The 26512-nt window shown below is 42.2% G+C and overlaps 2 protein-coding genes across 6 annotated transcripts in view; both read right to left on the bottom strand.

Annotated features, from left to right (window-relative positions):
* The window catches only part of LOC139573612 (DENN domain-containing protein 4B-like), a 51970-nt gene extending 40433 nt beyond the window's left edge, over window positions 1-11537 (bottom strand). The window contains exon 1 of one of the 3 annotated variants that reach the window (XM_071397262.1): window positions 11398-11537. The gene's annotated coding sequence lies outside the window, so the exon portion shown is untranslated. Of the gene's footprint in view, window positions 1-4796; window positions 5235-11397 lie in introns of those variants that run through there. The other 2 variants (XM_071397263.1, XM_071397261.1) reach the window with 2 other exon arrangements.
* Window positions 5330-26388, bottom strand: LOC139573613 (CREB-regulated transcription coactivator 2-like). 3 transcript variants are annotated; one of them, XM_071397264.1, is made up of 14 exons: window positions 26033-26387; window positions 22712-22813; window positions 22400-22513; window positions 22102-22163; window positions 20934-21002; window positions 20423-20523; window positions 20201-20227; window positions 19933-20062; window positions 18846-19105; window positions 16417-16892; window positions 15169-15714; window positions 12346-12420; window positions 12015-12216; window positions 5330-11740 (listed from the first exon to the last, which is right to left on the bottom strand). In XM_071397264.1, exons 1-14 carry the CDS (start codon window positions 26204-26206, stop codon window positions 11541-11543), a joined length of 2538 nt encoding a protein of 845 aa, XP_071253365.1. In that variant the 5' UTR covers window positions 26207-26387; the 3' UTR covers window positions 5330-11540. The 3 variants fall into 3 exon arrangements, with proteins under 3 accessions (XP_071253365.1, XP_071253366.1, XP_071253367.1); XM_071397265.1 differs by having other exon boundaries at window positions 18846-19084; window positions 26033-26385; XM_071397266.1 differs by lacking the exon at window positions 20934-21002 and having other exon boundaries at window positions 26033-26388.
* Between the last annotated feature and the right edge of the window lie 124 nt (window positions 26389-26512).

Below are 26512 nucleotides of genomic sequence, written 5' to 3' on the forward strand. Positions count from 1 at the left end.
GGCAGACTGTTGGAGACTAGACATGATTTCAGATAAACATTCTTTACGGAAGGCTCTAACACTACTGATCAGACTATACCTTGAAAAATCCTAATTCAAAGTAAATAGCAACCTTCAATTCTGGAATTTGAGCTTCTTGACTGAATTGAAATGTAATTGACTCCCAACCCTAGTGCCCAGAGAGTTATGAACACTGACAATGTGTTGCTTTGAGGTTCCTTTCTTCAAGAAACGTTCCCCAGCTGTAGCAAACCCCTAACAAGAGGTGACAGGTCCCAAGTGTGATCGCAATCTCAGGTATCATGCAGACAGACTACTGTCTACTGACATGAGGAGGAGGCGGCTGTGAAAGAACACTGGAGAGCCATAGAGAGGTATAGTTAGCAAAAGCTGATACGTAGGCCTAAAAGAGGACAGAGTACCGTCCGCAAACTATTTCCCAAATTCAACTACAAGGTTACATTGAGTGCTTTAGATGCATAAGGGGCTTTGAGAAAGTTACCTTTATGGATTTTGTGACGATAAGTGGAAACAGTCAGTGGACTTTTAGTTGTGTCACAAAAAGACTTGCTAAATCAATGATGATTAATTAGTTGGTGCATGGCTAGTCACTCATTTTCCACTAGTGTAAGTGGTGAGGATATGGAACAATCAACAATGCAAGCCTCCGTTGTCTATGCAGAGGAGTAGCTAAGTAGGCCTGCCAGCAGCGAATAGCAGTTGTAATATTATATTACTCATTTCATGTCAGGTAGCTGTAGGCTCAGTTCCTCTACTACTTAGAACAGCTTGGCTTACTTAGAAATTAGTGTAAAGAAATGAATCATCTAAACCATCTGTCCAAACCTGTACCCACAGCATCTACACATACATTTAGACTAAGTGTGCTATTTTTTTTATTTAACCTTTATTTAACCAGGTAGGCCAGTTGAGAACAAGTTCTCATTTACAACTGCGACCTGGCCAAGATAAAGCAAAGCAGTGTGACAAAAACAACAGAGTTATACATAAACAAACGTACAGTCAATAACACAATAGAAAAATCTAAGTACAGTGTGTGCAAATGTAGAAGAGTAGGGAGGAAAGGCAATAAATAGGCCATAGAGACAAAACAATTACAATTTAGCATCAACACTGGAGTGATAGATGTGCAGTAGATGATGTGCAAGTAGAGATACTGTGGTGCAAAAGAGCAAGAAGATAAATAACAATATGGGGATGAGGTAGTTGGGTGTGCTATTTACAGATGGGCTGTGTACAGGTACAGTGATCGGTAAGCTGCTCTGACAGCTGATGCTTAAAGTTAGAGAGGGAGATATAAGCCTCCAGCTACAGTGATTTTTGCAATTCGTTACAGTCATTGGCAGCAGAGAACTGGAAGGAAAGCCAGCTAAAGTAAGTGTTGGCTTTGGGGGTGACCAGTGCAATATACCTGCTGGAGCGCGTGCTACGGGTGGGTGTTGCTATGGTGACCAGTGAGCTGAAATAAGGCTGGGCTTTACCTAGCAAAGACTTATAGATGACCTGGAGCCAGCGGGTTTGGCGACGGATATGTAGTGAGGGTCAGCCAACGAGAGCATAGAGGTCGCAGTGGTGGGTAGTATATGAGGCTTTGGTGATAAAACGGATGGCACTGTGATAGCAAACTGGATGTAGTCTGAGTAGAGTGTTGGAGGCTATTTTGTAAATGACATCGCCGAAGTCAGGAATCGGTAGGATAGTCAGTTTTACGAGCGTATGTTAGGCAGCATGAGTGCTTCTCTGTGCGAGCTCAGTACACCACAACAAAGTAGGCCCACAAACCTACAGCTTATTTTCCCCAAAATGAAAATCTAGGTGTGTCAAGTTGAAATCATATTTATTATATTTTGTCTGGAATTGAGTCATCTGTAAGGAATGAATGGGCAAGAAAACATGCTGAGGATTACTGACAGCATGTCGATGTTGAGCTCAATTGACATGTGCAAATTGTTATTTTAACAGGGGTTTGTACACAGCAATGTTTAAACATCAGGAACAGATAGCGAGGACATGTCATGAGACCAACACTATATAAAACAGTGTTCAAAACATTCCATGACAGACTGACCTGGTGAATCCAGGTGAAAGCTATGATCCCTTGTTGATGTTAAACCCACTTCAATCAGTGTAGATGAAGGGGAGGAGACAGTTTAAAGAAGGATTTTTAAGCCTTGAGACATGGATTGTGTATGTGTGCCATTCGGACAGTGAATGGGCAAGACAAAATATTTAAGTGCCTTTGAACAGGATATGGTAGTAGGTGCCAGGCGCACCGTTTGTGTCAAGAACTGCAACGATGCTGGGTTTTTCACGCTCAACAGTTCCTGTGTGTATCAAGAATGATTCTCCACCCAAAGGACATCCAGCCAACTTGACACAACGGTGGGACGCAATGGAGTCAAAATGGGTCAGCATTCCTGTGGAACGCTTGACACCTTGTAGAGTCTATGCCCCGACGAATTGAGGCTGTCTTGAGGGCAAAAGCGGGGGGTTGCAACTCAATATTAGGAAGATGTTCAGGCTAACTGTTGTAGAAGATAACATCGCATGAGCATTCCAAAAATCATGTTTGTGTTTAGCCTACAATTCTCCCCGCCAACAGATATTTGACCCTAAACATCACCTATGAGCTTTAAAACAGCTCTTTCATTGGTCCCTATTCAATATCAGCACAAAACAATGCTACGGGCAAATTATTTTATTCCATATGCTGAAACATGAAACACATGGGGTTAACATTTGTTTGAAACATTGTAAATGGGGAAGAATATCCAAACAACCGTATTGCCAAAATGATAAATAAATCAAATCAATGACAGGTGTGAGGCAAGATGCATGACGCTGTCAAAATAGTAACGTTATGCATTGAGAGTATCATTCTTTGAGGTATTCCCCAATGGCATAGCACACACCCCCGCAAGGCGAGCTCAGAGATTCTTTTCCGGCAAGGAAGCTTTATTTATATAGTTATTTGAGATGAAAATTTACATTTTTGTGGGGGATCATAATATTTATTCATCCTTTATTTAACTAGGCAAGTCAGTTAAGAACAAATTCTTATTAACAATGACAGTCTAGCCCGGCCAAACCCGGACGACGCTGGGCCAATTGTGAGCCGCCCTATGGGACTCCCAATCACAGCCGGATGTGATGCAGCCTGGATTCAAACCAGGTACTGTAGTGACGTCTCTTGCACTGAGATGCAGTGCCTTAGACCGTTGCACCACTTGGGAAAATATTTGTTTTAAGGATTTTCAAAATACTTCCATTATTACTAATTTCCATGTCGGCTCTATGTCTGGAAATGCCCTTGTCCGGTGCAAAGGATTCCTATTTCAAACAGTCCAAAAAAAGTGTTAAAAAAATTATAATTTAACTGCCAATATTGGATATTAACTGAAAAATGTTCTTATCTAGTTTCTTGCAATATCCCTCTGTGACTTTAAAGAATAGCTCTCTCAAAACTGTTATTCCTAAAAGACGTGTCCCGGGGTTTAGTCAACTCCGCCAGATTTCTCTAAAATCCTAAATTAATCAGGGATGAGCAGGGTCAGCATAAGGAACCCTTATTCATGTCCTCATTACATGTAGTGCAACAAGACCATTCACTGTCTGTAAAGTTATCAACTTTTGACATGTTTAAACAAACAATATTGGAATCACCATGGTCAGAACCATAATCTGTCAACTGCATCTGCCTGATAAATTAATATTCTTTGTTCAAATATGCTACATTTAGTTAGGTTTTAGAAATCATGAAATAACTGTAAAAACAAAATTGATACGGTCTGTGTATACCACTTGAAAAGACGAAAAACGTACTATTCAACTCGTAAAACAAACTCCATCAGATTTTTGTCTAACGTCAACTCCATGAGAACGCTGAAAGATCAGACAGAATGGTTGTTTTTAATAGGGTATTTCCAAATGAATAATTTTCTATATTTTACAAATGTATTTATCTTTTTTTTTGAGACACAAATATGTCTGTCTTGAGTGTCTGTTGTCAACTCCTTCAATATTTGAAGTCAATTTTTTTCTGGTCAATATTCTGAATAAATATTGCTCGGACCTTGAGAGGGGCCCACGAAACTACTGGTATACCCAAATCGTTGTGGAAAATTAAGCATTTGCAGGATGTAGGTATGCTTAATACTCAAGCAGAAACACGATAAATGCACAATGCATTTTCCAAATCCACAAAGTACCATGAATGGACAACACAGTATATGAGATGGCAAATGCAGAGAAATGCGTTCCAATGCAAAGCATGATGCACGCGCAGTACAACGTCAAATATCCTTGATCAATGTCCGAGCTGGCAACATATTTTTACATTTTGGACTAGGGGCAGGGAGCACCAGGCGATGTAGTATTACTACCAACCTTTAATTGCTTTAAAATCGGTTGTACCATATACATTTGGGTCAGTGCTTGGTACCACTCATTGGATCACGACACAGGCCAGCATGAGAAATAGCCTAACGTTACACACACCACACTACTGTTTTATCGCTTCGCACATTAGCCGGTTAGCGCAGCACTACGGCCACAGATACTTTGGTATTTTGGCTAACAACTATTATTGTGGGTTTCGAATAAAAAAACTCGAGAGGGGGTTTGAGTTGTCACCATACCTGAATTGTGTGACATTAATCCAGAGAAGAGACAAGTATTAGCTAGCTGACGTTACTTAGCTTCCTAGCTAGCTAACAAACAAAATATTGTGGGGACACTAACGCTACTACCACAATTTAACTAGCAATATAATTTACCTTGTAATCCTTGCTGGCAGTTCCGATTGCTCACTTTGGATATCATCCTGCTTAGGACATATTTAGACATTTAGCGTCCATGTTTGCGGTCGTGTGTACCATAGAGTCGGTTTCTAATTAGAGCCAGTGCAGATGTCTGTCGTATCAGTCCGCTTCTTGCTGGTTGGGAGGTTAGCTGCAAACAGCTCCTTCGGTCGAGATGGAAACTAAAACACTGTCGTACTTCCAGTGCCACAGACCGAAAGAGCTCTCAGAACACAGAAAATTGCGCCTTGGTAGTGCGCTACTATTTTACTAATAGATACAAACTAGTTATTAATTTGTTCAACACCCTGCCGTCTATTGTTGTGCATTTAAAAACACGTTTGCTGTGGCAATATTCATTATAAAACTAAAGGAAATTGCGAGGGTAAAAACAATTGGTGGACACCCCCGCGTGCATGCAGCTGTTGGGTTTTGTTTACAGCTGTCACTGTACTGAAGACCAGTGAATCTGTTATGACAACGCGGATAATAATACAATATAAAACCAGTCTTTGACAGGATTTTTTATTTTTTGTAAAATAATGTTAAGGTACAAATATTTTCTTGTTAGGTTTAAAGATGCACAGTGGTTTAGGAACAGTATTTACATCATACATGGGTTCCCTGGATATTACAATTTAAAAATAAAGATGTAAAATAAACATTTAAATGTATTCCTCTGAAAACGCAAAATACATATGGTTTTGACCCTAAACATAAAGCATTTTTTTTTTTATTACAACCGTAAAATACACTGAACAATAACACAGCAATTAATATGGCAATCTGACTGATCCCTATCACACATAACTTCACTGTTCAACAGCAACCCCTACTGGCAGTGTTATTGCCGTGCATGGTCTTCAACTACACTGTTATTGCATAACAGACAGATGCTGAGAGATCTATGAAGTTGTAAGCGCAGAGCCTCCATGTAGTCCTAAAAATCGGAAATGAAACCTCAGGTTCGTTCAAGCCGTTCCTATAGAGGAAATTAATGAGGTTTGCCGCAAAAACGCCGCAAATAAGGTCCGAGGTTAACACATCCTTTGATGATTTTATATGCTTTGTTCGATGAGATAATATATGTCTGTTAACATGACCTTTATGAATTATGAACCCTTTATGTGCTTATTTTGATTACATAAATGATTCAAAATTCACAAAAAAGTAACTTTAGGTGATGAAGATGATCTCATAGAACAAAACATAAGATCTCCTAAGCCTGTGTTTTCCACACAGGCCTTGTTTTTTGCATTTATCAAAACAAACCCCAAAATAATTTCTCCATAGGCTTTGGCCAACAAGCCATGGTGGAGTAAGCCTAGCTCCAATAGTGCCTACAAAAAGACCACATTACTATTGCTCTCTATAGGCATGACAGCTGAAACATCAAATTGCAGCTGTGAAGAATTGCCAAGACGTGAGACAAATTCATTTGGTATAACTAACTAATACTGAGGGGGAAAACATAAATGAGCAAATATTGCTCCTTTTCTCAGTAACTAAAAACTGCAGTGTACACATTCAAACTTTAGGATACACATGATAATTTTGGGCTCCTGAGTGGCGCAGCGGTCTAAGGCACTGCATCACAGTGCTAGAGGTGTCACTACAGACCCTGGTTCGATTCCAGGCTGTATCATAAACGGCCGTGATGTTGTGTGCAGCTATTGGCCCAGCGTCGTCCGGGTTAGGCTTTGGCCGGGGCAGGCCGTCATTGTAAATAATAATTTGTTCTTAACCGACTTGCCTAGTTAAATAAAAGTAAAATAAAACATTTAAATAATTGCATGAAGAAAATGTTTCAACAAGCCAACTATATTGGCAAAGTGACCGATATCTCTCTGATGCATTACGTAACATTGTCACAGATTCTAAATCAAACAACTGGTAGAGCTTCACCCTGGACTAATCAAGCAGGACAACTAATACGGGCGTGCTCTTGGGTTTTCAAATGACAAATTGCAGAATAATAGTGAAAACAATAAAATGACTTTCTCTGCATTTCAAGCCTTTTCTCACACCAGGGGAAGATAGAGATCATATAATCATCACACCTCTTGAGTCAACTGCCAGCGCTGACCCTGAAACTAACTGGTACTTCATCAGAATACCCTTCAGACCCAATCTAAAATATACTAGCCACACTTACATGATTCCTTCTAAACAGACAAGACATTTCATCCACTCTACCCTACAGTCCAATTAAAAAAAGGCCTCATTCAAATCTCCATCGCCTATCAATTCAAATAGCACTTCAAAATAATATTTTCAGTTTAGGTTGGGAATGCTCCACAGTGCAGAACTAAACAAAATCAGAAAATACAGGAAACATGCCACAGAAAATAGGGAACACAGGACTAAGCAATGCAGAAAAACTTCTAACACTTTCAAATTTGATTTTCACGCTAACTTGATATTTTTTATACCTCCTCATTAATGGCTAAATTGGAAATGCATTATTATGACTCTTCAAAATGACTTGTGGTCTTACCAACACCACCAGCCTAGTAAGAAACAAGATATAAACTCAGCAAAAAAAGAAACGTCCCTATTTCAGGACACTGTCTTTCAAAGATAATTCGTAACAATCCAAATAACTTCACAGATCTTCATTGTAAAGGGTTTAAACACTGTTTCCCATGCTTGTTCAATGAACCATAAACAATTAATGAACATGCACCTGTGGAACGGTCATTAAGCTTACAGACAGTAGGCAATTAAGGTCATAGTTATGAAAACTTAGGACACTAAAGAGGCTTTTCTACTGACTGAAAAACACCAAAAGAAAGACGCCCAGGGTCCCTGCTCATCTGCGTGAACGTGCCTTAGGCATGCTACAAGGAGGCATGAGAACTGCAGATGTGGCCAGGGCAATAAATTGCAATGTCCGTACTGTGAGATGCCTAAGACAGCGCTACAGGGAAACAGGACGGACAGCTGATCGTCCTCGCAGTGGCAGACCACATCCAAACATCACACCTGCGGGACAGGTACAGGATGGCAACAACAACTGCCCGAGTTACACGAGGAACGCACAATCCCTCCATCAGTGCTCAGACTGTCTGCAAAAGGCTGAGAGAGGCTGGACTGAGGGCTGGTAGGCCTGTTGTAAGGCAGGTTCTCACCAGACATCACCGGCAACAACGTCGCCTACGGGCACAAACCCACCGTCGCCGGACCAGACAGGACTGGCAAAAAGTGCTCTTCACTGACGAGTCGCGGTTTTGTCTCACCAGGGGTGATGGTCGGATTCGCGTTTATCGTTGAAAGAATGAGCGTTACACCGAGGCCTGTACTCTGGAACGGGATCGATTTGGAGGTGGAGGGTCCGTCATGATCTGGGGCGGTGTGTCACAGCATCATTGGACTGAGCTTGTTGTCATTGCAGGCAATCTCAACCCTGTGCCTTACAGGGAAGACATCCTCTTCTCTCATGTGGTACCCGTCCTGCAGGCTCATACTGACATGACCTTCCAGCATGACAATGCCACCAGCCATACTGCTCGTTCTGTGCGTGATTTCCTGCAAGACAGGAATGTCAGTGTTCTGCCATGACCAGCAAAGAGCCCGGATCTCAATCCTATTGAGCACGTCTGGGACCTTTTGGATTGGAGGGTGAGGGCTAGGGCCATTCCCCCTCAGAAATGTCCGGGAACTTGCAGGTGCCTTGGTGGACGAGCGGGGTAAAAATCTCACAGCAAGAACTGAGAAATCTGGTGCAGTCCATGAGGAGGAGATGCACTGCAGTACTTAAATGCAGCTGGTGGCCACACCAGATACTGACTGTTACTTTTGATTTTGACCCCCCCCCCCCTTTGTTCAGGGACACATTGTTCCATTTCTGTTAGTCAGTTGTCTGTGGAACTTGTTCAGTTTGTCTCAGTTGTTGAATGTTATGTTCATACAAATAATTTCACATGTTAAGTTTGCTGAAAATAAACGCAGTTGACAGTGAGAGGACGTTTCTTTTTTTGCTGTGTTTACATCGAGGCACAACATTGGCTCACAGTGGTAAAAGAAGACTTTGCAAACCCACACTATTACTGTTGGATAGAGGGCAGTAGTGAATGGGTTTTACCATAGGTTTGATACTCAAACCACTTCAACCACCACTCCTGTCAAAACAGATTTGCATTTGGCTCATATGATCATTGTAAAAGCAATATGGTTGAAATAAAGCATACCGGTAATTAGAGGTACTTCAATATCTGTCAATAAGGGGGTTAAACTCTATGTTAGCACAACTTCAGAACAGCACTACTTCATTTTAGGATGATGTTTTACCAATCTATGATGTAACAGTTGCACACAGCTTTCTATATCCAAATTGCAATGCTTGTGTTTTATTAAGTCTGTCAAACATGGCCTCTTTCAGTCCACACTGGAAAGAAGGGCTGATTTCCATAATCTTTGTCATTATGAAAGTTAAACGATATTATCTCAAGCGCTCAAACTTCCTGTTGCTACCACACAATGTCAAACTTACAGTAGTCGTCAGACACCAATATCAAACATTGTCACCAAAGCAAAATACGACCATTTAAAAACCGATAAAAATTGTATTTTCAATACAATAGTATAATGCAAATGTACTATTTGTAAATGTACTAAATTAAAAAAAATATTTGACAACTCCCAGACAGTCACACGAGACATGCACAAGAACACTTTGCATAGCAAATGGACTACATTGTTCAGAACCTGTTGCTTTTCAAATCATGCAACCGGTTTAAGGGTGTTGCGGAACCAAAAGGCTTCTCTTCTTAAATATACTCTCAGTTATTTATACATTTATATACAAAGACATAGACCACCTTTAATTAAAAAATAAAACTTCATAGTAATAACTACTTTGTTACATAAAAATATGTTACTATAATCTGGCTATGGCCCTTGCTGTGGCAAGACAGGTGCAGCAGGTGGGAGGGGTTAGAGGTGTCAATCACAGTGGCTAGAATTACCTGACTAAAACTGACACTAAAGCTCCAAGGCCTTAGGATAGTAGTAGCAGTTAAAATATATACTATGGCAAAAATTTTGCTATGCATTAGTCTACTTGGTTTTGGCCTTGCCGTTTCCCAATTACTCAAAGATAAAAAATACAACTCCAATTCATGTAATTGAAATGTATTGAGGGCTTTTCCTTTTCCATATCAACAACGCCAATTCTCTTGATGAAAGGCAGACACTTTGTCAATAGCACACATTTAAAAACAAACAGTCCCTAGTTGCTTTAAAGGGAATGTGCAGAAGAGGGTAGGTCTAAGATCTGAGGGGGAGGTAGCAGGCACACAGGGGTGGTACATAGCAAAAGGTCCTCGGCTTAAACTTACTGAGAAGCTCAATGGTATAGAAGCAGGCTGGCAGAATGACAACAGCTGCCATATTGGGACATATAACATTTTTAAAAAGAATACAAAAATATTTTGTCACACACCAGACAGGTGCAATGAAATGTGTTATTTTCTGTGTTGTTTTTATAAACAGGAGAGTTGGATTCTGTGGACTACTTGGTTCAATATGAGGACAATATCCTTAGACGATTGATTTAGTAATTTTTTTAGATTCGGAACCATCAAGACGATTCAAGTTAACAGACGTCAAATGAGAATGGTCAATTTAGCTGGGTCTTGAACACAGACACAGTGATAATCTTACAGACGAATATGCCATCCAGACACTAAAATGGCCCCGTAAGTGCCAACTTGTCCTGAGGGACTGAGAAAGTCACATCTCCAAAAAGACACTTTCTTCTCTTGTCCGTTGAAAGACTGAACTATATCTGAACTATAGCTAGCAAGGTCCGCCATTGAATTACCTTCACCAAACTTAAATAAAAACACTTAATGACATGTCAATTGGCAACTATTGGTTGAACAGTCTCTGGTAGGGTTGATGTAATCCATAAAATACCCCAGATCTACTGTATGTTCTTGCAGTAGAAAGATGGCGAACATGGCCGATATTCCAGCCTCCCCATACTGGCGTTGGAATGATGGAACACCGACAGACAAAGCCGAAAGACCAGTCGGGAAAGTCCTGTCTCATAGAATGCATATTGTATGGTTTTTAAGACGGCATTTTCAAGTGCAACTGACCTCATGCGTGATCCCTGCGTTTATGCATTATCTGAAGTGCATTTGTTTACATGCAGATAAGACTCGTACAAGCTAATGCCTATATTTTCTTTTTTTCTCTTAAGCATCACAAGTGCATTTTCGATAACTGCCTGGATGTAGCGGAAAGAACCGTAAACGAACTTGCTCCACCACTGACATGTCAGTCCTGTCCTCCAACCTTCCCTACCACCACATCACCTCACAAAAAGCATGTGGCGAGGTCCCCACTAAACCAGGTGCCTCCAACTCTGGTCCTGGAGAGCATGTAGAATTCTATTCAAGCCCAGCACTAACACACCCGATTCAAATAATCAAGGTCCAGATTTAAGACAGTGATTAGCTGATTATTTGACAGGTGTATTAGTGCTGTGGTAGAACAGCCTGCTCCCCAGTTTCTCTCCTGGACCAGTCAGAGATCCATGCACTAGACTGTCCAAAACCTCCCACCTGACCTTTTATTTGCAGATGCTGTGGTTGCGTCAATCGCCAAGGAGGGGGAAACGAAGCAGGGCTCAACCCCACCTGTTCCACTTCAGTCTGGGGTCGTTCCAACCCCCTTCCCACCTCACTCCTCCGTATCCACTCCTGGGAGTGGTTACTTGAGGCGGTCGGAGCGGAAGGAGTCTTCCACGGCGGGGTCGGTCAGCATGAGGTCCCCATCCAGCATGCCCAGCCCCTCAAGGGCCAGGGGGTCCATCCTGAGGGGGTCGTCCAGAGCAAAGGAGTCCATCTCAAACCCTGGCACGTGGGACAGGGCGCTGGCGATCTCCTTGGAAAGGCCCAACGAACTGTCTCCTGGTGAAGAAAGAAAAAAGGGCAAGTAATACATAATAATAAATGTGCCATTTAGCAGACGCTTTTATCCAAAGGGACTTTCAGTCATGAGTGCATACGTTTTCGAATGGGTGGCCCAAGCGGGAACCAAATCCACAACCCTTTACATTGTAAGTGCCATACTCTACCAACTGAGCCACTCAGGGTTAGTGTTAGTTGTAGTTATAATTATGTCCTTGGAAAGCATTCCTCTCCTACAGGCGAGTAATAGCCGAAGTGGTAGCCCAGATCTCACCTGGGAGGATGATGTTAGGGACGTTGTGGCATCCCTCTCCCCCAAAGTTCTGGTTGTTAAGGTGCTGCCTATCCCCTGAGTCGTGGAGCTCCAGGAAGCCATGGTTGGGGTGGTAGGATTCCTCCTGGCCTTTTCCACCACTCCCACAGCCCAAGCCACCGTGGTTGAACGACAGGCTGTCTCCCGGAGTCTCCATGTTGAACTGAGACGGGGACAAAACACCAAACGTGAATTCAGGCAGACAAATACAGTACAACAGAACTCCGCAATGAAAGCAGAGGTACAGTAGTCAATACAAATGAGCCTGAAAGTGTCTGCAGAAATGGTATACCTGCTGGTTCTGTCTGGAGGCGATCTGCAGGCCCAGGTAGGGATCATCCAACAGAGAGTTTAACAGTAATGTGTCCTACAACACAAAACACAGGTACTTTAGTGTAAAGACAGAACAACACGTCATACCAAGTTATGTTGAATGACATCACCTACAACATGACTGTAGCAGTGAAGTGGAGCTTCATTGATGCGACATCCTACAGGCCAATTTCACTGTGGTCCCAATGTCACCGCCCTTCAGCACACTAAGACAGTCAGCTCTCTGGACTGCTATTAATAGAGACATTCAACAACAGAGCCCAGGATTCATTTCACCTCACTTGGGCATGACATCAGCGTTCCCTCTCAAGTTTCACACACCGCATTCTGCAGCTAAAAAAGTTGTGCGCATGTTCAATGTCAGAAGGATGTTGTGAAACAATCTCCAGTGGCAAGTTATGGAACCAAGTTGAGACTTGAGTGAGCATTGGAAATGTATTGAGAAGCTATACAGGTCCAGGAAATGTGAAGCATCATGTAGGAAATTATTGAGCCACAGTTATAACAAGATGGCCTCTTGAATAGCCTAAGTTCTGTTTTGAATACAGTACCAGTCAAAAGTTTGGACACACCTACTCATTCAAGGGTTTTTCTATATTTTTTACTATTTCTGCATTGTAGATAATAGTAAAGACATCAAAACTATGAAATAACACATATGGAATCATGTAGTAACTAAATAAAGTGTTAAACAAATCAAAATATATTTTATATTTGAGATTCTTCAAAGTAGCCACTCTTTGCCTTGATGACAGCTTTGTATTCTTTCAACCAGCTTCATGAGGTAGTCAACCTGGAATGCTTTTCCAACAGTCTGGAAGGAGTTCCCACATATGCTGAGCACTTGTTGGCTGCTTTTCCTTCACTCTGTAGTCCAACTCATTCCAAACCATCTCAATTGGGTTGGGTGATTGTGGAGGCCAGGTCATCTGATGTAGCACTCCATCACTCTCCTTCTTGGTCAAATAGCCCTTACACAGCCTGGAGGTGTGTTGGGTCATTGTCCTGTTGAAAAACAAATGATAGTCCCACTAAGCCCGAGCTGACAAGGTAAAAATCTGTCGTTCTGCCAGAGCAAGGCAGTTAACCCACTGTTCCCCAGGCACCGAAGAAGTAGATGTCGATTATGGCAGCCTCCCACACCTCTCTGATTCAGAGGGGTTGGGTTAAATGCGTTAGACACATTTCAGTTGAATACATTCAGTTGTACAACTGACTAGGTATCCCCCTTTCCCTAAGCGCAAACCAGATCCGATGGCATATTGCTGCAGAATGTTGTGGTAGCCATGCTGGTTAAGTGTGCCTTGAAGCAACCCCACACCATCACACCTCCATACTTCACGGTGGGAACCACACATGCAGAGATCATCCGTTCACCTACTCTGCGTCTCACAATGAGACATCAGACCAAAGGACAGATTTCCACCGGTCTAATGTCCATTGCTCGTGTTTCTTGGCCCAAGCAAGTCTCTTCTTATTGGTGTCCTTTACTAGTTGTTTCTTTGCAGAAATTCGACCATGAAGGCCTGATTCACGCAGGCTCCTCTTTACAGTTGATGCTGAGATGTGTCTGTTACTTTAACTCTGTGAGGTGCAATCTGAGGTGCAGTTAATTGCCGATTTCTGAGGTGCAGTTAACTCTAATGAACTTATCCTCTGCAGCAGAGGTAACTCTGGGTCGTCCTTTCCTGTGGCAGTCCTCATGAGAGCCTGTTTCATCATAGCGATTGATGGTTTTTGCTACTGCACTTCAAGAAACTTTCAAAGTTCTTGAAATGTTCTGGATTGACTGAACTTCATGTATTAAAGTAATGATGGACTGTCGTTTCTCTTTGCTTATTTGAGCTGTTCTTGCCATAATATGGACTTGGTCTTTTACCAAATAGGGCTATCTTCTTTATACCACCCCTACCTTGTCAACACAACTGATTGGCTCAAACGCATTAAGGAAATAAATTCCACAAATTAACTTTTAACAAATTGAAATGCATTCCAGGTGACTACCTCATGAAGCTAGTTGAGAGAATGCCAAGAGTGTGTAAAGCTGTAATCAAGGCAAAGAGCGGCTACTTTGAAGATTCTCAAATGTAAAATATATTTTGATTTGTTTAACACTTTTTTGGTTACTACTTGATTCCATGTGTGTTATTTCATGGTTTTGATGTATTCACTATTATTCTACAATGTAGAAAACATAAAAAATTAAGAAAAACCCTGGAATGAGTAGGTCTCCAAACTTTTGACTGCTACTGTATATCCCATAACAGCAGAGTAATGTGTCAAGTGTAATGAGATGATATTATACTATTTGATACTTGAGGATGTCACACACTAAGAGGCTGAACAGTGATCAATTTGCATGGCCAAATTTATAAATAAATTAACTGATTACACAAATATACAATACAAAATAGTGAGCTAATTCTAGCTAGATGACAGAGTAAACTCTTTAAAAAAATATGTCCTGGTGTGCCCAGAAGCCATCAGGCTGTCACTGGTTATGGTCTTGATAATAGCTGTACAGATGATTACATCATCCGGATCATTCTATTGACCTCAGTTTCTATCACAACCAACGTTTACAACATTGCGCTTGCTTTAAAACACCATGCGTTTACAAAGACATCAAGCCATGGTGGCAGTCATGCCCCTCTGCCCCAGAGAGGTGAGGTAGGTTAACCGTGACGGACCGATAGTAGGAGGACATAGAGGAAATTGTGGCTTTATTGGGCCAATTGGCGGCAGTGTGTTGTGTGTATGGGCTGGCACTGACTCCACTCACGTTGTAGAGGCCCAGGTCTGTGGCCAGAGAGTGGCTGATGTGTTGCAGCTGGGGCAGACTTCCCTGCTGCCTTTGCTGCTCCATCTGCTGCTGTTGGTCTTGCTGGTCCTGTTGTTGCTGCTGCTGCTGCTGCTGTTGTTGATGTTGGGTAGACTGCGGGTCTTGCGTTTGCAGGCACTGAGAGTTCTGGCCCTGCTCACCCTGCTTCTCAATTTTGACCGACACCCTATGCTGCTGCTGCAGGTGCTGCATCTGGGCATTGCGCAGGTTCTGCAGGTGCAGCTGCTGGAGGGCCTGCTGAGACTGGGCACATTGCTGCTGGTGCAGCTGGTGTTGCAAATGCAGCTGATGGTGTTGGTGTTGATGCTGTTGTTGATTTTGTTGTTGCAGTACCACGGACGACTGGGAGAGCTGTTGTCCTACCTGAGAGGCCTGCTGGGGCTGATGGGATGCTGGAGGACCTGGCTGATGAAGCTGCTGCTGGCTAAAGGGGTAGGGAGGGAGCCTCTGGTCCATGGGGAGTTTGCTGGTGTCCAGAGGGACACCCTGGGAGGAGATAAACACATTGATTGGAAATGGAATACAAAACTCAATTGGCATGCAGGTCGGCCAATGTTATGGTGCCGTGTAGGCTTGGGCGGTTTACAGTATAAACTATATATACACCAGGGTATTTTGAAATACTCATGGTATGATTTCAATACCGTCAAAAGAATTGGGCAATTTTTCTCAGCAATTTGAATATATATATATATATATATATTTTTTTTTAATACCTACAGTCAACTTGTGCACTAGGTTAATAGATAAAGCAGCATTAACTACCCTTGCATGCTGACGAAAATGGCAGTTTAGTTAACCAACAGTATTTCAATCTACTCGATTCATCATAATTAGGAGTACAGCGCCATCTCCCAATCCTGGATTGATGTACGTTTTCCGAGCCATATCTCGCACCGGCTCCGTGGTGTCCACATTCTAGCATAGCACAGTTCCAACCAGAAAGAGAAGTAATTAACGTCTAGTCAGGTTCTTTTGTCTAACTAAGTGGCTAGCTTGCAAGATCAATCTTCTTGGTTACAGCAGAGACAAATCCCCTCCTGGATCAAGATCCCTGACGTCTACTATTTGTTTTGTGTGTGCAGCACAGGAACGGTATGAACATCTGGATACCGCCCAACCCCAGGGCAGTGCTTATTCTGGCCTGTGATTAAATCATGGTAAAAGGAGAATGTAGGTAGACATTACCTGTGTTATGGAGGACAAGTTAGGAGAGATGGTGGGGGAGAACTGTTTGGAGTGGTGCCGGCGAGACTCCCCTCCCATGGGTAGGATCAGAGGGGAGAGCTGAGCTCGTCTCCGTGGCAACGTGCTGAGAGGCGACTGCCCCTGGCTAGTTAGCGGCGAATAAGAGGAGCACGAGCCGGACCCTCCCACCCCGCTACTGTAACTAGGGTTACTGGATGCGGTGTGGAGGGACTGGCCACTCAGGGAGGAGTTGCTGAGGGAGGAGTGCAGGGATTGGTTGCTCAGGGAAGACTGGAGGGAGGGGGAGGAGCTAAGGGAGGACTGCAGGGAAGGGTTGCTAAGTGACGAGTGCAAGGAGGTGGAGCTGAGGGAGTTGGGGAAGGAGTGGCTGCTGAGAGATGATTGGATGTTGGGGTTGCTTAGCGAGGACTGCAGGGAGGGGTTACTGAGAGTGCCCTGAAGAGATGCCAGGAGACCTGTTCAAATAAACAAGACCGATAAACAGATTTGAATATAGAGCTACATAAAATAATACACACACATTGAGTCCTGGTGTGAAAAGTTGTGGTAATGCGTACATAAAAGACCGAACAAAAATATAAACGCAACATGTAAACATGTATTGGTCCCATGTTTCATGAGCTGAAATAAAAGATCACAGAAATGTTCCATATGCACAAAAAGCTTATCTCTCAAATTTGCACACAAATTTGTTTGCCATTGAAAAGGAGTGGAACAAAATAGTACAGGCCACAATCAAGAGCCTGATCAACTCTATGCGAAGGAGATGTGGGAAATGGAGGTCACACCGGATACTGACTGGGTTCTGTTCCACGCCCCTACCTTTCTTTAAGGTACTTTATCTGTGAGGAACAGAAGCATATCTGTATTCCCAGTCATGTGAAATCAATTGATTAGGAATTTATTTCAATTGACTGGTTTCCTTACATTTCAAATAACTAAAATCTTTGAAATTGTTGCATGTGGCGTTTATATTTTTATTCAGTGTAGAAGACTACAAACATCTAAAATTCAATGAAAATGTATTGCAACATTTCATCGTTTTAACATTTAATATGACAAACTGCAAACACAGTTTGTCTCCTGGCGATCATATCAGGAGGTACAACGCTAGCTCAGTCCCCTGAAGAGGCCCTGAGCTGCAGGGTGCACCTCAAGAGTCAAACTAGGTTTCCTTTCATCATCTCCTATCCTTAATTTGCACTGATGTGAAAGAACTAGAATAATACCAGCAAATATCTGGTAAGCATTCACCATACTGTTTTCTCAAGAGATGAGAAGAGCAAGCCACCTCAGACTATTGACATGCACCCTAGGCCTTGCCTCTAGACTGAAGTTAACATTTCCTGTGTGTGGTCGGCCAAATCACCTCAACACAGATAAGGTCAGTAGGGCCATATAAAATCTGTTAAATTTCTTGCCTGATTGCGGTTAGTTATTTTTACACAAATTCCGTTGAGTTTTACAGGTCTCTGTTTACCCCGGTTTCTTTCAGGCTTTCACTCTCCAAATGACACTTGAATTGAAAAACAACTAAATGGGATTTTAAGTCCACAACAATGCTTAAACCACATTAGGAGACCACTTTTGAGGTCTGGGAATTGTTTTTGAAATTTAGATTTTTGGGTGTAGTTACCCTTTAATTTGATTGCACACCTAGCAAGAGGCTGTTCAGCTGTGTTTTTGTTATGATAGTTTGCAAAACAAACACCCACTGGCCTGATGCAAATAATCATGATATCATTCTGCCAGGTAGGCATAGGCTTTGTTGTTAACATTTAATTTAGAAGGTTTTTGGGAAAGCCTTTCCATCTACCAGAATACTTTTTTCATTAGCATCAACGCTAATAGCTACACAAAGTGGTAACTGCGCACACCGCACATACACAGATGGGGGAATTCTCATTGCCTCTTCAGAAAGTTGCAGGAAATACAAATCACTGATGCATTCTGTTCATGTCTTATGATAAACCTGGGCTAATTAATAAATGTTCAATACATTTAGTTGACTCCCTACTAAGATCTATAAAAAAAATGTATATTGTTGAATTCCACTTTGTCTGGATTCTCTGATTCTGTCCGCGTTCTCTGCATCAGGGATTTTATAGGGCCCTAGGACAGCTACTTTTTCAGAATGCACAGCCCTGCACTTTACCTCCATTTTCTAAATACATCTTACCCACCTAAATGAATATTGGCCTGTCTCCCTCTTGCACCAACACCCACTAGCTTCCTCCGTTTGAGTCACAACTTAGACATTTTAACTAGTGTGACGGAAAGGGTTGTATTGTTCCTAGCATGCCTGCATGAGCGCACACACTAACATACACTCAAGAGAGAAGTGCTGAAGATCAACATGGCACACACACACACTCCCTCAGCCTCTGTCCCACAGTCCCTCCCTGTACCTGGCGAGTGGCGGAAGGCGTTGCTGGCATTGATGCCCAGCTGGGTCAGGGTGGAGGCCAGGTTGCCCGTGCTGCTGCCCCCACTCAGGGACAAAGGGTAGCCCGGCTCGTCTGGGTCCAGCGGGGTGGGCAGCGGCGACGGGAAGTGCAGGCTGGAGAGGTCGGGCAGGGAGCCCCCCGTGTTCAGGGCTGAGGGAGCATGGGGGGTGCTGGACTGCTGGTCAGGGGAGGGGAAGATACTGGAGGACGAGATGGAGAAACTATTTAGAAAGACAAGAGAAACCACAGTGGTGTCTCACATTCGTCAAGAATTAGACACTGGGGCGTGTGTGATTTCCAGACAGGATGACCTCAGCGTCCCAGAGCTAAACTGATCCACACCCAACAGCAGCCTCCAGACACACGCAGAGAGAGAGAGAGAGAGAGAACGACAGAGAGAAAAAGAACAGAATAGACCGAGAGGGGAGAAAGTGAGCGAGAGAATAAATTACAGAGAGAGAACGAGAAAAAAAGAAAGAAATGGAGAGATAGAGAGCAAGTGAATGAGGAATAAATAAAGAATGTCCACTACACACACGTTCCAATCTAAACCCCAGCTATGAGAGAAAGATAAAATAATGCGCAACGAAAGTCATGACGAAGAAGAGGAGGATAGACAGAGGATGAAAACGGAGGAAGATATTTCAAATGGATGTTTCAATGGAAAACAAATGGAGATTGAGCTTGAGGCTTTTACATCAACAGAAAGTGTTCAACAGAAAATCAGCCATGCATTCATATGTCATACCTGAGGGCACACGCTAGCCATAGTACAATACTATGTCTCCTATCAGACTCCCCTCAATATATTGCTGCTTCACATTAAATTAAACAAATTACCTTAATGTAAGCAGCAACAACAAATTCCATTAGTTCTAAATGAATGCACAACATCGCAGGTTTTTAATAACTGTGTGTCTGCACTGAAACGAATTACAGTAGATAATGAATTGTGTGAAAACCTCTAGCGCCACAGACATTTTCACATAAGTTATTGTGAGAAAAGCTGTAGAAATGACTTGGATGTGTTTTAGAAGGATTTACTTACTTGATACCGGGAACTTCACAGGACTTGGGTCGAGAAGACAGCAGGGGCAACTTCTTGGTGTCCCAGGGCTTGAGCAGTTCGCCCTGATCCAGAATGTTGTCCTCAATGGGGGGAACTGGGTACGGAAACACTGTGGATGACAAACAACATGATCACAAATCAAAGTCTCCTAGTCATAAGCATTTCTTTCCATTGTCAAGATTATTTGTGGTGTGTTTAAAGTAGGACCGAATTGTTAGTGTACAGCGAGTGTGACTGTTAGACTCACTTCTTCTCCCCTCTCCTTCACTCTGACCTAGAGGAGCACAGAGAGATACAAGTCAGAGTACTGAGGCAAACTGGGAATGGGCTTAAGGCACAATCACACTTAAACAATTATAACAATATGGTAATTTAGCAGACACTTATCTCAGTGGGAAACCCTCAACTCCCACTCCGATGTGTTAACTAAACACATATGCTGTTGGTTTAGTCTTTAGTGAGTCCTCACCAGTGAGTCTGCCCTGAAGGGTGAGTGTGTGTCCAGCGTTGAAGGGGTCTCCTGCAGGGGGGTTCATCACACTGGTGTGGAGGGCAGAGTCTGAGTTGGTCCTGCATAGACAAAAAGCATTAGGAGAGGAGAAAGATATATACAGGAGGTCTCTTTCCATTGCCACATCAACCCACATACACATTCACCAAACAGGAACCAACTACTCAAGTCAATCCATGACTCATTAGAAAAGTCCTCCGGTAACCACATCATGACAATCACCACCTTACTTTTGCTTCTGCTCAGCCACAAACTAACTCCATCCATGATATATTGGAACTCAGTCTTAAATATCAATTCATTCAATATAAAAAGGAAAAACTCATTCAATATACAAGCTCTTGGAAGATCTTTGAATGGTCATATCTTGCACTGGCACAATCGTCTGTTAATGTCTGCCCCAGGACAGTGAGTTGATGCCCTATGTTGAGGGGGAGAAGAGAAGATAGATGGAGAGGGTGGGATTCACCTGTTGAGTGCCATGGTGGGGAGGCGAAACAACTGGCTTTTGTCTCCTGGGAAGTTGCCCGAACAGTTCCTTTTGTGATCAACAACAAAAATGGCCGTTATTTCTCCAGAGAAGGATTAAAAGAGAGAAAAAAGAGAGTGAAGGCTTGGGACGAACGGCTAGCATAAGAGACGCAGAGATAGAGGGAGGAAGAGAGGGATACTGACAATCTACAGAACACATGGCCCATCCATAGATGCTTTTTTGGGATACAGAGAATATTGAGTGAATTGAGTGCATTTGTGGGTGTGTGTTACTGCATGCTCATGTGCACAAATATATGCATTCACAAGAGTGAGCTTGCGCTCATGCGTGTGTGCTCATGTGCTTCTGTAAGACTGGCTATTATGAAAGAGGTTCTTAAATTCTCTGCTAACCGGGGTCTCGCAGCGATCGGTTCAAGTCAGTTGAATTTACGAAGATGTTTATCAGTGTTTCCAGCCCCAGTGCTGATCTGGAAAGAATCGGACAGACGTGTGCCAAATCCACCACAAACAAACTTCAGGAGCAGCTCCCTCCATTCACCTGATTGATGGAGGCTATTTCCCAAAGCGCAGCATCCAAGCGAGCAGGGATGACAAACGCTGGTTTAGAGCGGCCTTCATTTCATTCATGCATCAACGCTGCTTTATAAGTCATCTCGACATGCCTTTATTTTTTCAGACAATAAGATAAACAATGGAACTGTTGGGAGGTGTGTAAGAGTCGTATAATTTCATGTCAAAGCCAGTTTCCCTTTCTCAAAGAGTTTGTCCTTTTCTATTTAGCAGAGAAAGAAAGAAAAGAAAAAAAGAAAAAGAGGACTGGCAAGAAGGAAAAGAGGTGGGAGTTTCTTTCCAAAACTTGAAGAAAAAAAGAGTGTAAGTGTATTCGGATGCCAGAAAAAAGGGAGGAAAGTGAAGAAAATAAAACTAAAAGTTCTGAAAAGCAACTAAATTCAAGGCTATGAAGGAAAGCTAAAATCAGGCGTCTTGTTAGTCAGTCCCAATCGCGTTAGCATGCATTGTTACCGTGAGACCAAGCTATAATGCTGCAGAGAAAAACTACTAAGCAAAATACATAACAAATAAAACAGGCTCCCTGAGGACACCCATGTCTCTGCAGATTGGGGTCCACTCCAGATCATTACCTTCTCCAACTGGTGTCCGGAGGCGGGGACAGATAGGCTGAGTTGTACGGAGAGCTGTCCACCTGAGGAGCACACAAGTCAAGGCAACAACTAAATTGTTACACTTTTTACTCTTCTCATCCACAATCAGAGATTAACAACCAGGGATTTGGTCAGTAATATAATATATCAGGATTATGGTCAATAATATATCATCAAAGCAGTCCTTTGCCTAAGTAGAGCAAAACTCTGGATTAGCTCCTAGATTGTGCAACAAGGTCTGACGATGTTCTGGTCTCAGATGTATTGTGAAGGATACTTGTTTCCTGTAGGGGCGCACTGGGGAGATGAAGCGTCTGTCCCTCTGGACCCGCTCTACCAGGCCGTGGTGCCGTGTGGAGCGACTGGAGTCCAGGTTAGAGTGGAACAAACCCTAAGATGATGGAAATAAGTAGGAGAAGAGAGAAACATAAAGGGAAAGAGGATAAAGAGGGGTGCAAGAGAAGAGGGAGAGACGCCATGGTGTTTATATTGGTGTCAAGTGATTGTATGGATAGATTTTTAGGCTATATATTAAATGTGGACCCACACACACACACACTGAGGATAAAAAAAGGTGAACCTCTCTCACCTGAAAGTCGCCTGGGTTCCTGCCGATCTGATTAACGTTGGGTAGGGAGCCCCCATAGTACGGGCCCTGGGTTCTAGCCAGACGCACTTTCTGAGCCTGGATCTGGAGAACAAAGAGGAGATGAAGATTTTATGAATACCTAATGTCTTTTGTAAGACAAACTGGAATACTTGTGCCCTTGACATACTTCACTGCTGGATTGCCTACACAGAGACAGAAGCCACATCAGTGGATTGAGATAATCAAGTGGGTAACAAGATCCTCAAGAGTTTGTTGTAGTGTGCTTTATCACCTGCAAAGCTGTGGTTGTCCTACGTCACGATAGAATGTTTGAAATGAGCTGGCCCGTTCTTTTAGTAAGACACTATCTGGCCATTTTCATTAATGACAGCCAAACATCTTGGTGTCTTTTCAGACCTTGTTCTTTTGAGTAAAAGCTTGACATTTTATAAAATGTGCTGTCCTGCCTCTGACATCTTTCATGCAGTCTCTCAACCTTTAAAACAGACGGCAGTGAGTTCATCATTGTAAAAGATAAAAATAAAGGACAATCATTCACAGGGAAAACCACAAGTATTGAGGAAAAGCTGTTAAATTATTATTTCTAAGAAAAATAAGAACTTTGAAAACAGTCACAAAGCAACAATATCCCCACCAGCATATTGGATATCGCTAATAACACCCAGGAGTTGCCTAATACATTCTAAGTAGGACAAAACATTTCCAGTGAGGTGACAGTGAGAAAATACTGCTTTGTGTACCTCCCAAATGTGACATTGGCAGTGTAAAATATTATGACAGCAGAAGAATGAGACAAGGTCTTCATAGGACATAAGGTTAAATCTGCCCTTACAAAGTTCCCTTCTAAAATGGATTCATATGAACCACTACTGTTCCAGCATACAGATAAGATAGGCCGACTGTGTCATATTTTACAAACCCATCTAAAAATGTCCAAAAGCCTTAAAGCTTGAATCCTTAATTGTGAAACTGCGATATTACAACAACAAAGAAGTTAACACAGTTTCTTTCCCCTCTGACATCATTGCACGAGCGATAGAACAGCAGAATATGTGATACAATTTTTACTATGATGGGTGACGCTCCTCACCTTTGCTTCGTCAACAAAATAAAAGCAATAACAACGGCCATGGGGCGGAAGGTAGCGCTGTTTCCCCTAGTGCGGATTGACAATATGAATTCTCCAGACATATACAGGTTGTACAACCAAACTAATTCATAAATACAATGAATGAATGGAAGTCGGTAAATCCATGGTAACGGATTTACACACTCAGATTTTTCACTTTAAAATGTATACAAATCAAATTTATTTATATAGCCCTTCTTACATCAGCTGATGTCACAAAGTGCTGTACAGAAACCCAGCCTAAAACCCCAAACAGCAAGCAATGCAGGTGTAGAAGCACGGTGGCTAGGAAAAACTCCCTAGAAAGGCCAAAACCTAGGAAGAAACCTAGAGAGGAACCAGTCTATGAGCTATACCAAACAAAAAACATTGATTTATAAGTTTAACAACCCATAGAACTCTATTCACAAGTACTACTTTTAACAATTTCCACTGAACATTTTACAAAAGCACATTTACAGGATGGGGGTCCTAAGTCTGAAAACAAATAAAACTGAGTGAGAATTTACCATAATTCTGTTACAAAACTTTGACCCTGTACAGTTTTTCCAGTAAAATGATTTTTTATTTACTATGTAAATTGTTCAAAGTAGTCATTGTGCATCGAATTGTATTGTTTGTTCAACTTTGAAATCAATGGTTTTTGTTTGGCATACATTTTAAAGTGAAGTATCAGCCTAATTCTGCATTACTCTACTCCATAGTTTGTGCCTTCTCTCTCGCACACAGCACATCAGTTTCACAGCTTGCTCCGTCTCCATTTACCGGTAACCACATGCCTGCCTTGCTATTAGGCTGATTGGACCACCCTGACAAAAAGTATATTAGATGGGGAGGTTGTAAAGGACAGGACTCAAAGGAATTCCCAGAAACTACAGTGGTTGAGATGGCAAAGGGGAATTACCATGAATGAAGAAAGTGGGGTGCTATGAGGGGTTTGGATGAGTCAGTGTAAGACTTGAGCCCTTGAATGTGCTGCCCAACAATGCAATTTAGGAGGGTGAGTCGTAACTGAATTTGACTTGCCCGCTCTTCTCTATTCCTCCCACCCAGTCTGCATCACATTCACCTCAAAATTTATAGGATATTCATAGAGGTGGGAATTCTGGCCATTATCATGTTTCTAAAATATTGAATGTTCAAAAAAATATGTTGAATTCATGAATAACCAAATTAATAATTAGTATCTGTTTGAAAAGCAGTTCAAACTTTATTCACTTCAAATTGAAAGATCCTTAGAATGAAATCTGGGGTGTATGTATTATGTCTTGCAACGGAAACACGTTAAAGAATCAAACTTACACAAACAGAGCAAATTATTAAAAACGGGGAGGGACCTACCTGAATTTGTCCAATAAACTAGTTTTCGTTGAACAAAAATGTATGTTTGGAGTAAACGGTTAACGTTGCTAAACGTTTTGGAACAGAATCGGTGTACTTACTACAGCAGTGGAGTTCCTATAAACACACAATTTTGTGAATGTTAAACTCAGTGGAAAAATAATGGAGTGGGTTTCAGTTATGCCAAGAGATTGCAATCTGTTCTGCTGTGGTGGTTGACAGCAACCACTATGTGCCACTTCACTTGATGCACCGCCTGTCTGACCAACTAGCTAGCTAAGCACTGAAAAACTAACGTTAAGCCAAAACATGGATGGTAACTAACGTTATCAACCAGTCACACAGTTCAGCAGGTTTGAAAATGTATTAAAACTGTTAGTTACAATATATCGTTAACATTAGCTTGCTAAGTAGTTAGCGAGCTAACGTTAAGTAACGTAACGAACTAGTTAACATTAGCTACTGAATTTGAAATACTACTTAGCCACATATGGCTAACTCAGGGCTAGCTAACTCGTTTATTTACGCTAACTTTTTAACTAAAAGTTTAGTTAACTAGCTAGCTGGTTCGCATTACACTTTTGACAAGTTAGATAAGATAGCAATCAACATCGTAGTTAGCTAGTTAACGTTAGGTAGGTGAAATAACTAGAAGACATTCAAACTCCAACAGATAAAAGGCAAATCGTGGATAACGTTCATTCTTGGCTAGAGTTAGCGCGCTAAATTTATATTGGTTTATCATTTTCGTATTTTTTGTTTACCCTCTTGACAAGCCCCGGGCCTGTACTTACTCCAGCTTTCCTCTCCTGCCTCCCCCTCCGACTTACCCTGGTAGAGGTGATGTCCATCATAACCTCCTGAAAAGCGGCAGTCTCTTCAGCCTGACGTTGGGTATGTAGAGCTATTTTCTCGCTAAATTTTCGAGGGTTTGATGCCCCGGACCCAACACCCGAACTGGGTCCTGCTCCAGGTCCACAACCGCCTACATCCGTAGCAGACATCTTTGCCGAACGACTTCACGCAGTGGGATGATCTGACTTGGTCGTCACTAACTTTAGTTACTGTAGCCACAAAGTGATACGGGCTGCCTATTTCTACAATTTATCTTCTTAAAATGTGATTTTAAACCTAACATTAACACAGTAAACCTTAAGTGAAGACCAAAAAGCTATTTTTGTTTTCATGAATTTGTACGACAAATAATTTTGACTTTGTAGCTGTGGTAACTAGCTAGTCGAAACCATCTGACTTGGTGGGGGGAGGAGAAAGTGAGCGCCCAAGCCAATCTGGGGCATGTAGTTTATTTT

This window comes from Salvelinus alpinus, chromosome 4, assembly GCF_045679555.1.
Source record: "Salvelinus alpinus chromosome 4, SLU_Salpinus.1, whole genome shotgun sequence".
Taxonomy (NCBI): Eukaryota; Metazoa; Chordata; class Actinopteri; order Salmoniformes; family Salmonidae; genus Salvelinus; species Salvelinus alpinus.